Source organism: Hyperolius riggenbachi, chromosome 4 (genome assembly GCF_040937935.1).
Source record: "Hyperolius riggenbachi isolate aHypRig1 chromosome 4, aHypRig1.pri, whole genome shotgun sequence".
In the NCBI taxonomy this organism is placed as follows: Eukaryota; Metazoa; Chordata; class Amphibia; order Anura; family Hyperoliidae; genus Hyperolius; species Hyperolius riggenbachi.
The window spans coordinates 142063290-142076602 of record NC_090649.1 but is presented as its reverse complement, the minus strand read 5'-3'; the positions used below and the strand labels follow the sequence as shown (position 1 = coordinate 142076602).

The 13313-nt window shown below is 45.2% G+C and overlaps 2 protein-coding genes across 2 annotated transcripts in view; one reads left to right on the top strand and one right to left on the bottom strand.

The window, feature by feature from the left end:
• LOC137571517 (glutathione hydrolase-like YwrD proenzyme) overlaps window positions 1–11515 on the bottom strand; it is a 115392-nt gene extending 103877 nt beyond the window's left edge. Inside the window, exons 1-3 of the mRNA XM_068280742.1 lie at window positions 11446–11515; window positions 6583–6717; window positions 707–860 (exon numbers count right to left, since the gene is read on the bottom strand). Of these exons, the coding sequence (XP_068136843.1) occupies window positions 707–860; window positions 6583–6682 (254 nt within the window). The 5' untranslated portion in view covers window positions 6683–6717; window positions 11446–11515. The remainder of the gene's footprint in view (window positions 1–706; window positions 861–6582; window positions 6718–11445) is intronic.
• Window positions 11516–11829: 314 nt separating this feature from the next.
• Window positions 11830–13313, top strand: part of LOC137571518 (transmembrane 4 L6 family member 4-like) — a 36951-nt gene continuing 35467 nt past the window's right edge. Inside the window, exon 1 of the mRNA XM_068280744.1 lies at window positions 11830–11946. Coding sequence (XP_068136845.1) covers window positions 11845–11946 — 102 coding nt within the window. The 5' untranslated portion in view covers window positions 11830–11844. The remainder of the gene's footprint in view (window positions 11947–13313) is intronic.

Below are 13313 nucleotides of genomic sequence, written 5' to 3'. Positions count from 1 at the left end.
GCAGCCGGAACAAAAAGTTCCGGCCAGCGCTAAGGGCTGGATCGGAGGCGGCTGACGTCACGACGTCGGCTGACGTCGATGACGTCACTCCGCTCGTCGCTATGGCGACGATATAAGCAAAACAAGGAAGGCCGCTCATTGCGGCCTTCCTTGTTTATTCTGGGCGCCGGAGGCGATCGGAAGATCGCCTCCGGAGCGCCCTCTAGTGGGCTTTCATGCAGCCAACTTTCAGTTGGCTGCATGAAATAGTTTTTTTTTTATTAAAAAAAAACCCTCCCGCAGCCTGCCTGGCGATCTTAATAGAACGCCAGGCAGGTTAAAGGGGAACTGAAGAGAGAGGTATATGGAGACTGCCATGTTTATTTCCTTTTAAGCAATACCAGTTGCCTGGCAGCCCTGCTGATCCTCTGCATCTAATAGCCCCTGAACAAGCATGCAGCAGATCAGGTGTTTTAGACTTTAAAGTCAGATCTGACAAGACTAGCTGCACGCTTGTTTCTGGTGTTATTCAGATACTACTGCAGAGAAATAGACCAGCAGGGCTGCCAGGCAACTGGTATTGATTAAAAGGAAATAAATATGGCAGCCTCCGTATACCTCTTACTTCAGTTCCCCTTTAAAATGCAGTAATACATGGATTCATATGGGATATACTTTCATATTTTTTTTTGTACAGGACCAGAAAAGAATGCACCATAAACACTACCTTCCATTGAGTCCATAGACCTTTTTGTCCTCTGCTCTGTAAAACAGACAGAAGCAGTCACCGCCAATGCCAGTGCTGGTGGGTTCAGTGACATTGAGGGCAGCAGCTACAGCAACTGCAGCATCAGCAGCATTGCCACCTCTCTTCAGGACATCTACAAACAAAGCAGAGAAAGTGTTATCTCAACTATACTGAGAATGCAGAGGGCTGGAGACCAACTGCTTTCACCCTACATTTGTTTTCTGCATGCAATGACCTTTATACAGCAATGGAAAAATCCCATTGGGGTGTTTAACTTTGACACACCCATTAGTGATCTTTATTTTAGCAATAGTGACTAAAAGGCAACTAATTCAAGACTTCCATATGAATTTCCTTTTAAGCAATACCAGTTGCTTGGCAAGCACTGCTGACCCCTTAGGCTGCAATAGTGGCTGAATAACACACCTGAAACAAGCGTGCAGCTAATCCAGTCAGATTTCAGTCAGAGCACCTGATCTGCATGCTTGTTTAGGCCCCGTTCACATTGCACGTGTTCCCGTCCGCATTTCGGGAACGCGTGCGGGAGGCCAACACGCACGACATCAGACAGTGCATAGACTACACTGTCTGATGTTCACACTGCATGCGTTCCGGACCTGTGCGGTCCGGGAACGCATGCTGCACGCGTTTCCTAACAAAACGCGCGGCTGTCCCATTCACTTTCAGTGAATGGGATCAGCCACGCAGCGCACAAAGACGCACATGACGTGCCTTCCTGTGCGTTGTGTTCTGAACGAAACGCGCCTACGTTCTGTGATGTGAACGGGGCCTTAGGGTCTAGGGGTAAAAGTATTAGTATTAGACAGAGGATCAGCAGGACAGCCAGGCAACTGGTATTGTTTAAAAGGAAATAAATATGGCAACCTCCATATCCCTCTCCCTTTAGGTTACCTTTAACATCTCAAATACCTCAAATTTGAATCACTGTGCAGTGTATAATGGGAGAACCACACTCCTTTGGTTTCAAAGGTGGCCACTAACTATATAATTTGGCGAATGATCGTTCATAGGAATGATCAGAAATAACCATATGGGACCACTAATGGGCAAAAATCTCCTAACCAATCCGATCAGATTGATGGGATCGATTTGAAAATAAGAATGATTTCATTAATTTAATCAAATTGGTTAGGAGATTTTTATCTGTTAGTGGTCCCAAACAATCATTTCCAATCGTTTGTAAACAATTGTTTGCCAAATTGCATCATTAGTGGTCACCTTAAAATGAAATAAACTTAAAAAAAAACAAACCAAAAAAAAAACTTACCTGGGGCTTCTGCCAGTTCCCTGCAGCCGACCTGTGCCCCCGAAGTCCCGGACCGATCCTCGGTTCCCCCGCCATAGCTCACTTTTCTTCACACATCGGAAGCCGACTTCTAAGTCGACCTCCACTGCGCCCTGGCCATGCGTATCCTCGTACGTGTTCCCGTAGCCAGGAGTGTCCTGCTCAGGCACAGTACGAGATAATCTGTACTGCGTCTGCGCGGTACGCTCCCGGCTATGGGAGCGTGAAGGAGGACATGCACGGCCAGGACCGCGCAGGCAGAGTGCACTCCAACTGCGTGAAGTGAAAGTAAGCCGCGGACTGGAGCATCGGTGAGTGGCTGCGCGGGCACAGGTCGGCTGCAGGGAACTGGTAGAAGCCCCAGGTAAGTGAAACTTATTCTTTTAAGTTTATTTCAGTTCCGCTTCAATGCTAAACATACACGGTTCGTTTTGTACTTATCAATTGAGCCGCTGATGGCTCGATTGATAATATCCGACAGGTCCGATGACCCGCCGGATAGATTCCTCGCTCGATCCCTGTGGGCGGACAATAGCGGGGAATCGAGTGGCTGATAAGGCATGCCCGCGGGGACAAGCGATGGCGCGCCGGCATCGAGCTGCCGGCTCGATACCGGTGTAAAAACTAACCGTGTATGCCCAGCATAAGACTAATCTTGAGTTGGCTGCAATCAGGCATAGGTGGATGGCAACACTGATGGGCATCATTGCTGGAGATTAGCTGGCACATTTATTTTCCAATCATGGAACCATGTATTCATGATTACACAAACACTACCAATATGTTAGGGCCAGGCATGATTCATCATGGTGCAGAATCCATGGTGGAATGCCACACCCTGATGAATGTGCAGAAGTACTGAATCTTGCCTGTGAGAATGGTAATGTGCTGTGATTTATAAACTCCAGGTCACCCTGTCACAAAGCACGACGGTGACTGATGTAGACATTGCTCAAAATGGGACAGAAATGCAGCAGCAAGGATAGTCTTTTACTCAGAGGCACCGTAAAAACATATACAGCAGTAAAATGTAATACGTTATTCAGGATAACCACTTTTATGTTAATTACTTTTTCACCAACTTTTACGTACTTTTTCAATTGTAAAATGTGTAAAAGAGATTTCAAAGAGAATATGAAAAAAAATTAATGTTTTCTCGTAAGTCTTCTCCTGGGTGATATTTTCACAAGTTATCAATAACAATGCCTTTCAAGCCACCAGCAAGCAGGGAAATACTCTGAATAATTTTGTCAGAACTTTTTCACCTACAGTATTTTTTGGAACTTTTTCAATTGAGTAGTGCTAAAAAGTTATATTAAACAGAAGATTAAAATGTATCTCCTAGGAGAAAATTTAGACGAGAAGTGAATCGCATATGGCTCTAGGTGTTGTTTCTGCTCACTTCAGAATACACAACAAACAATCTCTGCCAGCAATGAACAGATAGTGGCTTGCAAAAGTATTCGGCCCCCTTGAAGTTTTCCACATTTTGTCACATTACTGCCACAAACATGCATCAATTTCATTGGAATTCCACGTGAAAGACCAATACAAAGTGGTGTACACGTGAGAAGTGGATCGAAAAATCATACATCATTCCAAACATTTTTTTACAAATAAATAACTGCAAAGTGGGGTGTGCATAATTATTCAGCCCCCCTGAGTCAATACTTTGTAGAACCACCTTTTGCTGCAATTACAGCTGCCAGTCTTTTAGGGTATGTCTCTACCAGCTTTGCACATCTAGAGACTGAAATCCTTGCCCATTCTTCTTTGCAAAACAGCTCCAGCTCAGTCAGATTAGATGGACATCGATTGCCACAGATCTTGCCACAGCTTTTCAATTGGATTTAGATCTGGACTTTGACTGGGCCATTCTAACACATGAATATGTTTTGTTTTAAACCATTCCATTGTTGCCATGGGTTTATGTTTAGGGTCATTGTCCTGCTGGAAGGTGAACCTCGACCCCAGTCTCAAGTCTTTTGCAGACTCCAAGAGGTTTTCTTCCAAGATAGCCCTGTATTTGGCTCCATCCATCTTCCCATCAACTCTGACCAGCTTCCCTGTCCCTGCTGAAGAGAAGCACCCCCAGAGCATAATACAGCCACCACCATATTTGACAGTGGGGATGGTGTGTTCAGAGTAATGTGCAGTGTTAGTTTTCCGCCACACGTAGCGTTTTGCATTTTGGCCAAAAAGTTCAATTATGGTCTCATCTGACCAGAGCACCTTCTTCCACATGTTTGCTGTGTCCCCCACAAGGCTTGTGGCAAACTGCAAACAGGACTTTTTATGCTTTTCTGTTAACAATGGCTTTTTTCTTGCCACTCTTCCATAAAGGCCAACTTTGTGCAGTGCACGACTAATAGTTGTCCCATGGACAGATTCCCCCACCTGAGCTGTAGTTCTCTGCAGCTCGTCCAGAGTCACCATGGGCCTCTTGACTGCATTTCTGATCAGCGCTCTCCTTGTTCAGCCTGTGAGTTTAGGTGGACGGCCTTGTCTTGGTAGGTTTACAGTTGTGCCATACTCCTTCCATTTCTGAATGATCGTTTGAACAGTGCTCCGTGAGATGTTCAAGGCTTTGGAAATCTTTTTGTAGCCTAATCCTGCTTTAAATTTCTCAATAACTTCATCCCTGACCTGTCTGGTGTGTTCTTTGGACTTCATGGTGTTGTTGCTCCCAATATTATCTTAGACAACCTCTGAGGTCGTCACAGAGCAGCTGTATTTGTACTGACATTAGCTTACACACAGGTGCACTCTATTTAGCCATTAGCTCTCATCAGGCAACGTCTATGGGCAACTGACTGCACTCAGACCAAAGGGGGCTGAATAATAACGCACACCCCACTTTGCAGTTATTGATTTGTAGAAAATGTTTGGAATCATGTATGATTTTGTAAATCAGGGTGAGGAAAGATTTTGCAATGTGCAAACATTAACTAAATACATTGTATTAATGAATATTGTAAATTCTAAGCAATTTTTATCATTAAAGGAGTACTGTAGGGGGGAGATTGGGGGGGGAGGGGTCGGAGGAAAGAGTTGCATTTACCTGGGGCTTCTAATGGTCCCCCGTAGACGTCCTGTGCAGCCACACACCGATGCTCCGGTCCCCACTGCCGGTTCACTTCCAGATTTTGCGACTTTAAAGTCACAAACCACTGTGTCTGCGTGGCCACGTCCTCGCTCCTGCTGATGTCACCGGTAGAATATTGCGCAGGCACAGTATGGTCTGTGCCTGTGCAGTACGCTCCCGGTGACATCAGCAGGAGCGAGGACATGGATGCACAGGCGCAGTGGTTTGTGACTTTAAAGACGCAAATTCCGGAAGTGAACCGGCTGAGACCGGAGCATCGGTGAGTGGCTGCACCGGACATCTGCGGGGGACCATTAGAAGCCCGAAGTAATTTAAACTTTTTTTTTGCCCCGGCCCCCCCTACAGTACTCCTTTAATGATAAAAATTGCTTAGAATTTACAATATGCAGTTAATGTTTGCACATTGCAAAATTACGACCAATATTCTTTGTGGGTTGCAGAAAAAAACTCCTATCCTGATCATGTAATGTCACCTGTAGGTCGATCACGGGACAACTGCGGTGCTGTGGTTAACCACAATTTTTGCCCACTGAGTTTTGTCCAATCTAAGGTCTAATTGGGCAAAAAAACCATTGAATAGTGTATGTCCAGCTTGAGGCCTTGTTCACATTAGAAATCGCCAGTGCTATCGCAACCGCTGATCGGTTACTGAGCGATTTTGAAAGCGCTTTTCTAAGTGCTTTCAGAGTGATTTGTGCTTAGTTTTCACTTCCTGACATCAGTCAGGAAGTGAACTCTTTGCCCCAGAGATGAATAAATACATTGGGCTTGATTCACAAAGCCGTGCAAACTGTTTAGCACGGGTGTGCTAAACAGTTAGCATGTGAAGTGAAGTGAATCAAGCCATATGTATTTATCCATTGAAAGTGCTTTTCTTTTTCAAGCACTTAGCGATTTTACCATCCTTTATGTTGAATCGCAAATTGGTTGGATAGAAAGCTCATCGCTCATGTGAGAAAACTCACATTGAGTAATATTGCAGAAGCGCTTTTAAGGCGATTTTGAAAATCGCCAGTGCTAAAAAAAAGGCAAAATCGCTCACTGGCTATGGAGTGGGAACAAAAATCATCCGACTCCAACTACGACTCCTCGGTTTATGAAACCACTGACTTCGACTCCAGGTACCCAAAAATTGCTCCGACTCCACAGCCCTGCCAGTGATATATCTTATGGCATGAGGCACTGTCCACTAGCAGCATGCTGGAAAAGAAAGGGAGTCAAAACACTAGGGAGGTGTTTTGACTCCACAAAGGTAACAACATGCCTTAAAAATATGGGAGTTTTGTTTTAATCTGTTTTCTGGTTTTTACCCAGAATCAATGCATCTTTTTGGAGCGGTAAACATGCTGACTGCCCAACCATATAACTCTGTAATGCCAAATCTGGAACTCTCATTACTTGTTACATCCCAAGCCGTTGATTTGGATGAACATTTAAAATTACCTAGGCCAATGGCAGTAGCAAGAGGCTGGCTAGAGGCTACACATCCTCCGGTGCACACAATGGGCGATCTTCTAGAAATAAACTCCAGCGTAGAAGCCATTGCGTATTACACACGGCAACCAATAACCAATAATTCTAGAAGGAAAAAAATATGATTAGACAATGGTTCATCTACTGAAGTACACTTGTAATAAACGAACATTCAAGATGAGCATATCATCCGAAACAATGTCAGTGGGTACCCGATGGCTGTAAAAATTTGATCTTATTTTCTATTTCATCAAGTTTGTGACTTGTCAGACATTTAGGATTCTGTAAAAAAGAAACAGTGTAGCATTAACCTTGAAAGGGTCCTTCCATCCAAAGCTTATACAGTATGTCAGTGTTTAATAGATCCCAGAGAGTTAACCTTCCTTCTAAAGCCCAGTTCACACTGGCATGGATGGAAAACTGATCCACATGAAAACTGATCCGTGGAAAGGAACAGTTTTTAAAGGCATCGGTTTTTCATCCGTGACCCTCCGTTCCGTTAGCTCGCGGACAATGCAACGCATCCGGCAATCCGGAAAAACCGCTCCAGACCCAAACTTGCAGTCTGTGCAGCGGAAGGAACTGATCCATTTGAACGGCCTGATGTGAACAGATCCATCGGTTAAATATTATTATTATTATTAAAATTTAAAAACGGGTGGGGGGGGGGGGTTGAGCAGTAGGCATGAGAAGAGCCGCCTACACATGCCTGCTCCCCCCGTTTTTAAATTTTCTTTGTTTAAATGTTCTCCTCCGTCCCCCTCCATTACGGCGTGATGACCTCCCCCCCCTCCCCCCGAACCTACTTCTGAGTTGAGAGGGTAGGTGAAGACTGCGCAGGTGCTGCCCAGTGATGTGCATTCTGATAGTGCTTTGGCGAGCCCTCTGTGCATGCGCACTACGCCACAACTACATAGGGGACATGCGAAGAGCGCTCATGGCCACGGGGGTGCGATCAAGGATTTTTTGAACTATAAGACACTCTGGACTAGAACAGCGTTTTTCAACCAGTGTGCCGTGGCACACTAGTGTGCCGCGGCATGTTGCCTGGTGTGCCGTCCTCTTCCCGCCCCTCCCGCACGTCCCCGCGGCCGCCGCTGCTATTACCTTAGTAGCGGCCGCTCTCCCCTCTCCAGCGCATGTGTTTATTTAAGGCAAGCAGCGTTTCTCCCGGCTGCTCTGTGATGCGCAGGAATCAGGGCTCGGTTACCATAGTAACGGCGATACATATCGCCGCTACAGGAAACCGCTGCCTTGCTTCCTGTCGCATCACAGAGCAGCCGGGAGATACGCTGCTTGCCTTGAATAAACACATGCGCTGGAGAGGGGAGAGCGGCAGCTGTTAAGGTAATAACAGCGGCGGGGACGGGCGGGGGGGCACCACCTACCCATACTGGCTATACTGGGGCACTATACTAGCTATACTGGGGCACTATACTGGCTATACTGTGGCACTATTCTGGCTATACTGGGGCACTATTCTGGCTATACTGGGGCACTATACTGGGGGCACTATACTGGCTATACTGGGGGCACTATACTGGCTATACTGGGGCACTATTCTGGCTATACTGGGGCACTATTCTGGCTATACTGGGGCACTATTCTGGCTATACTGGGGGCACTATACTGGCTATACTGGGGGCACTATACTGGCTATACTGGGGCACTATACTACTATACTGAGGCAACTAAACTCCCTCCTACACTGGGGCAACTATGCTAGCTATGCAGCCGCACCCCAGCCCCCCCCCCCCATAGCCTGCTGCGCACGGCACTGTCCCCTAGGTTGCGCAAACACCCACCCCCCAAGTCCCCCCCCCCCCCACCCCGCCGTTCCCCGGAGAAAATGTGGTCAGAAAGTGTTCCCCGGGCCGGAAAAGGTTGGGAACCACTGGACTAGAAGACACACCTAGGTTTAGTGGGCAAACATTAGGGAAAGAAAAATAACAATGAAATGCCTTATATGTTAGATATTTTCAACCAACAAGATTATTTTATGTAAATTAGAGGAGTCGGATGCATCATAAATGGAAAAGTCGGATGATTTTTGTACCAACTCCACAGCCCTGGTAATAACACTACCTCGTCTCATGCACTTTAATGGCGCTCGTTGGCAATAGACAGAATGCTGTACTGTCCGAGAAGCAGCCACTTCAGCCTCCTGTCTGAAAAAAAGGCCTTAAAATGGTCACACATGGTTTGATAATTCTGCCAGATTCAATCATTTTGATCAACTCTGCCAGCGATGTATTGACCCTTAGAGTAGCCATACATCCAGTGATGTATGGGTAGATTCAACTAAGAGACAAATCTCTCTCTAATCGAATCTGATATTGAGAGAGATCTGTCAGCTGCCCATATAATACAGACCGATTCCTGATCAATTTCATGCTGAACTCGATCCAAAATTGGCCTTGTGCGCAGCATCCGCTGTCCCCTAATGCAAAATCTCCCTCTGGTGCCCAGTGTAAGGTATACATTACCTGTCCGCAGCCTCCGCTTGTACCCCACTAGCTTCTGGGATTCCTCCATTCTGCATAGACGCACGCCCCACGTGGTTTCCTTGTAAGGGCACGCGTGTCTGATGTGTGGATTGGCAGTGAGTTCACATGCAGAAATATTCTGCAATGCAACTGAGCACTGTGAACCTAGCCCTAGGCCTCGTTCACATTGCGTTCCAATCAAATTAGCGTTCGCGTTGGGTGTTTTTTGAAGCAAATTTTTTTTTTCAGATTCCCGACGCTTGGGTGGGCGGTGCGTTTTTGTTAAAAGCACTCTTCTAAGCACTTTTCCAGAGTGTTTTTTTTAATTGACTCCCTGACGCAAGTCAGGAAGTGAACTCTTTGACCCGGAAAAGAATAAATACAATGTATTTATTCTTAAAAACGTGAACACAATATCTGCACAAAGCAATTTTGTGAGCGTTTTGCATTTTCCCTATACCTTCCATTGAGGCGGTATTGCCTCAAAAAATGTACAGGTAGCGCTTTGCTGAGCGGATCAGAAACGAACCGATGAGATGTGAACTCTCATAGGGAATCATTGCACAAGTGTTTTTAGGGTGATTTTGAAAATCGGCAGTGCTTGAAAAAAAGGGCAAAAACGCCCTTAGGCTGCATTTCCACTTGTGCGGTGCGAATCGCCGCGGTAAAAATTCGCATGCGGGTGTATGCGCATTTTCATGCGAAGTCGCATGCGAATTCGCATGGATGACGATGTATGTGAATTTAACCATGGCTTTGCTGGTGTGCTTTTCCATTGTTTCTATGCAAATTCGCCTGCGAATTCGCATGAAAATTCGCATGCCCAAACCGCATACGAATTTCCTATTAAATACATTGTATGTGATTCGCATAGCAGTATGCGGTATGCAAATTCTGATGGCTCTGCCATCCGAATTTTTTCTGCACAGAAAAACGCAAAGGAATCCTGACAAGTGGAAACAGTCCCATTCACTTGTATTGCTATGCGAATTTGCATGCGAAAACCGCATGCGAATTCGCGATAGTGGAAATGGGCCCTTAGTGTGAACGAGCCCTGACTCCCCATGGCAAAACAACTCTCCTTGCAGACATTAGCTAAACTACAGCTGAGTGCTGGGAGCAAAACCAACAGCCCTGCAGCTACCTGCTTACTGCAAATATAAATATCTTGTGTTTTAAAGGAAACCTGAAAGGACTTAAAAAATAATAAAAAACAAAAACCTATACCTGAGGCTTCTGCCAGCCCCCTGCAGCCGCCCTATGCCGGCGCCATCACCGAACGATCCTCCAATCCCCCACCACGGCTAAAAGTGGCCACACACCATACAATTTTTAAATATCTGTTCAATTTAAGAATTGCAATACAGTTTTCTGACTGATTGTAACATTTCAAAACAATGACCAATGTACCACACACGTATGTTCAATTTTTTCCCCAATTATGATAAAAATGATTGGAACATCAGAGAAAATTGCTAGGGTGTGTATATTAATAAATTGACAATCTAACACACACCATACAATCTTTAGAAAGATTGAAGAAAAATATCTGGCATTCCAGTTCGATTAAAATCGAAAAAAACGGGAAATCTGATCGGATTTTTCAGTCGAATGAAAAAACCTTGATTTTTTGGGGAGATCCGATCATTTTTATCAAATTGCCGTAAAATCGGATCATTTTATTGTATCGTATGTGGCCACGTTTCGGTATCACCAACTTGAAAGTCGATGGCCGCTGCACCTGCGTGGCCCTGGCCGTGTGAGTCCTTATTCGCATTCCCATCGCCGACAGCGTCCTGCACAGACGCAGTACCGGGTCTTCTCGTAGTGTGCCGGCGCAAGACGCTCCCGGCGACGGGATCGTGAATGAGGACACGTGCAGCCAGGGAGAAACAGTGGCCATGTACTTGCAAGTCGGAGATACCAAACTTAGTCGCAGCGGGGGACTGTAAGATCATTCCATGATGGCGCTGGCGCAGGGTGGCTGCAGGGGGCTGGCAGAACTCCCAGGTAAATAAAACTCCTTTATTTTTAAAGTCCTTTCAGGTTTCCTTTAAGAGTGCAAGTCTGTATTTCGCATATAAAGAAAAAGTTATTACATAGAAATAAACCTATAGCAATTATTTGCATGCAATGATAAAAACAGATCACAGGGATCATCATCAGCCTACTACAACTGAAAGGAAAGTTTATCTAGTCATTTGTAGCTGAATCTTACATGCTTGTAGAACTACAAGTTCCAGATATTGTAACATAGCAGCTGCACTAAATAACACTGCGAGACCTACAGCTGTCACTAATCTGCTCCTGCTGCAGTGCTCCCATCCCACAGACTGTGTATTCCTACCTGTACATTTTGTTTCACAAGCAGTCACATGATGGTCACATGATATAGCTACGTCATCAATCTTCAGACAACAGACATAAGAAGTATTACTAAATACCGAGACTGATATGCTTACATATAAAAAGTGCTACGCAAACACATTGCTTATTTCTTATACTCTTTTATAAATCCAGTTTGTACATTTACACATATCCTATCTGACTCACTGTAATTAGGGAAAACAAACGTTTATGTGCAGACATGAAAACTCACCAGCGTCAAAGCAAAGCCCAGGATGAACTTTGGTGCTTGTGTGATGCCTGCTGCTGGCTCTGCACAGGAAACACGTGGTTTTCATCTTCATGGTTAGAAAGTTCAATTATAATTGTGTTTGACATATTCTTCTGCAAATCCAAGTTTATGGTCTCAGCTCTGATTCCAGCAAAGTACATACTGTATATCTCCCTAGAAAATAACCATCAGCCACAACAGAGACAGCCTTTGTGCTTGTTTGTCAAACTGGTAAGGGCTGCAGTCTGTGTTCATAGAGCCTCTGGTGTATGTGTACTTTATGTGCATGTTCTGTAGTTCTATGTGTAGTTTAGGATTCAGCTTCTTTTGAATTCTTTTGACTTCTTTCTAGGAACCCAAATTTGCAGGTCAATAATGAGCATTAGGAATTAGGTGTGGAACAGAATAAAAGCATTAACTTAAAGGGACCCTGAACAGAACACAAAAACGCCATAATTATCCAGCCCCTCATAGTCCGTGAGGTCCCTTGGCATCCTCTGGGCTCCCTCCGATCTTCCGCTGGCAGCTCCGTTAGCTGTGCGACTTCGCCGGAAGTCGTGCGCAACTGTGCATGCGCGGCCCCTCCACGCGCCTGTCTCGCTCACACGCCCAGCGCATTTTGAGAAATGCGCATGCACAAAACGCTCACGGCGATGGGTGTGTGAGCGGGAACTGAAAAGTGTCAGCGAGTTGCACGGAAGCCTGTGAGCTGTCTGTATGTACCAATGCTCCTTGTCCACATATCTCCAGTGGGGCCGGCTGTGCTTCCTGGCTAAGGGTCGAGAGAGCAGACAAAATAGTGCAGACTGCACTGGGGAGATTTATCAACGCATTACCGCCAGTTTTTTTTTCTTATTCTGTTCTTTTTTTTTTTTAAACAAATTTTATTTTATTTTCTGTTACAAACATCCAGTATGTCAAAAGATGAACATGAGTAATCGAACAAATTTAGATACAGTTATATGAGATGGAATGCTTTAAGCTTCTCATGTTAAACGCTCATTTGTTCGTAGTATCAAAAACTATATACTTCTTGCTTATTTCCCCCACTCCCCCCCCCCCCCCCCCCAATCTTCCCCTTCACCCCCCCTCCCCCCTCTGTCATCTCTGTGTGTGTTTATTAAGTAACCTTGCTCTTAGGAAATAGCCAACTTGCCCAATGTTCCTTGTAGGTGACTCGTCAGGTACCACTTAGTGTATTTGAAATGTTCCATTATGCTTTTAATTTCCATATCAGAAAACTTCTTATTCTGTTCTAACCAGCAGGGAGAACAGTTCTGCATGATAATTAGAACCCTCTTAAATCCTAGGTCAGTGATGGCTAACCTTGGCACTCCAGCTGTGACAAAACTACAAATCCCATCATGCCTCTGCCTCCCTGAGTTATGCTTACAGCTGTCAGAGTATTGCAATGCCTCATGGGACTTGAAGTTCCACCACAGCTGGAGTGCCAAGGTTAGCCATCTCTGTCCTAGGTAATAGTGGCAATTTAGTGTGCATTTCTAGAGCTGCACAACTGTTAAAAGTTCTAATCCATCCCTAAACTGGCGCAGATTAAGAAGTACTTGATAGCAGTTCTACAGATGTAGAACTGTAGG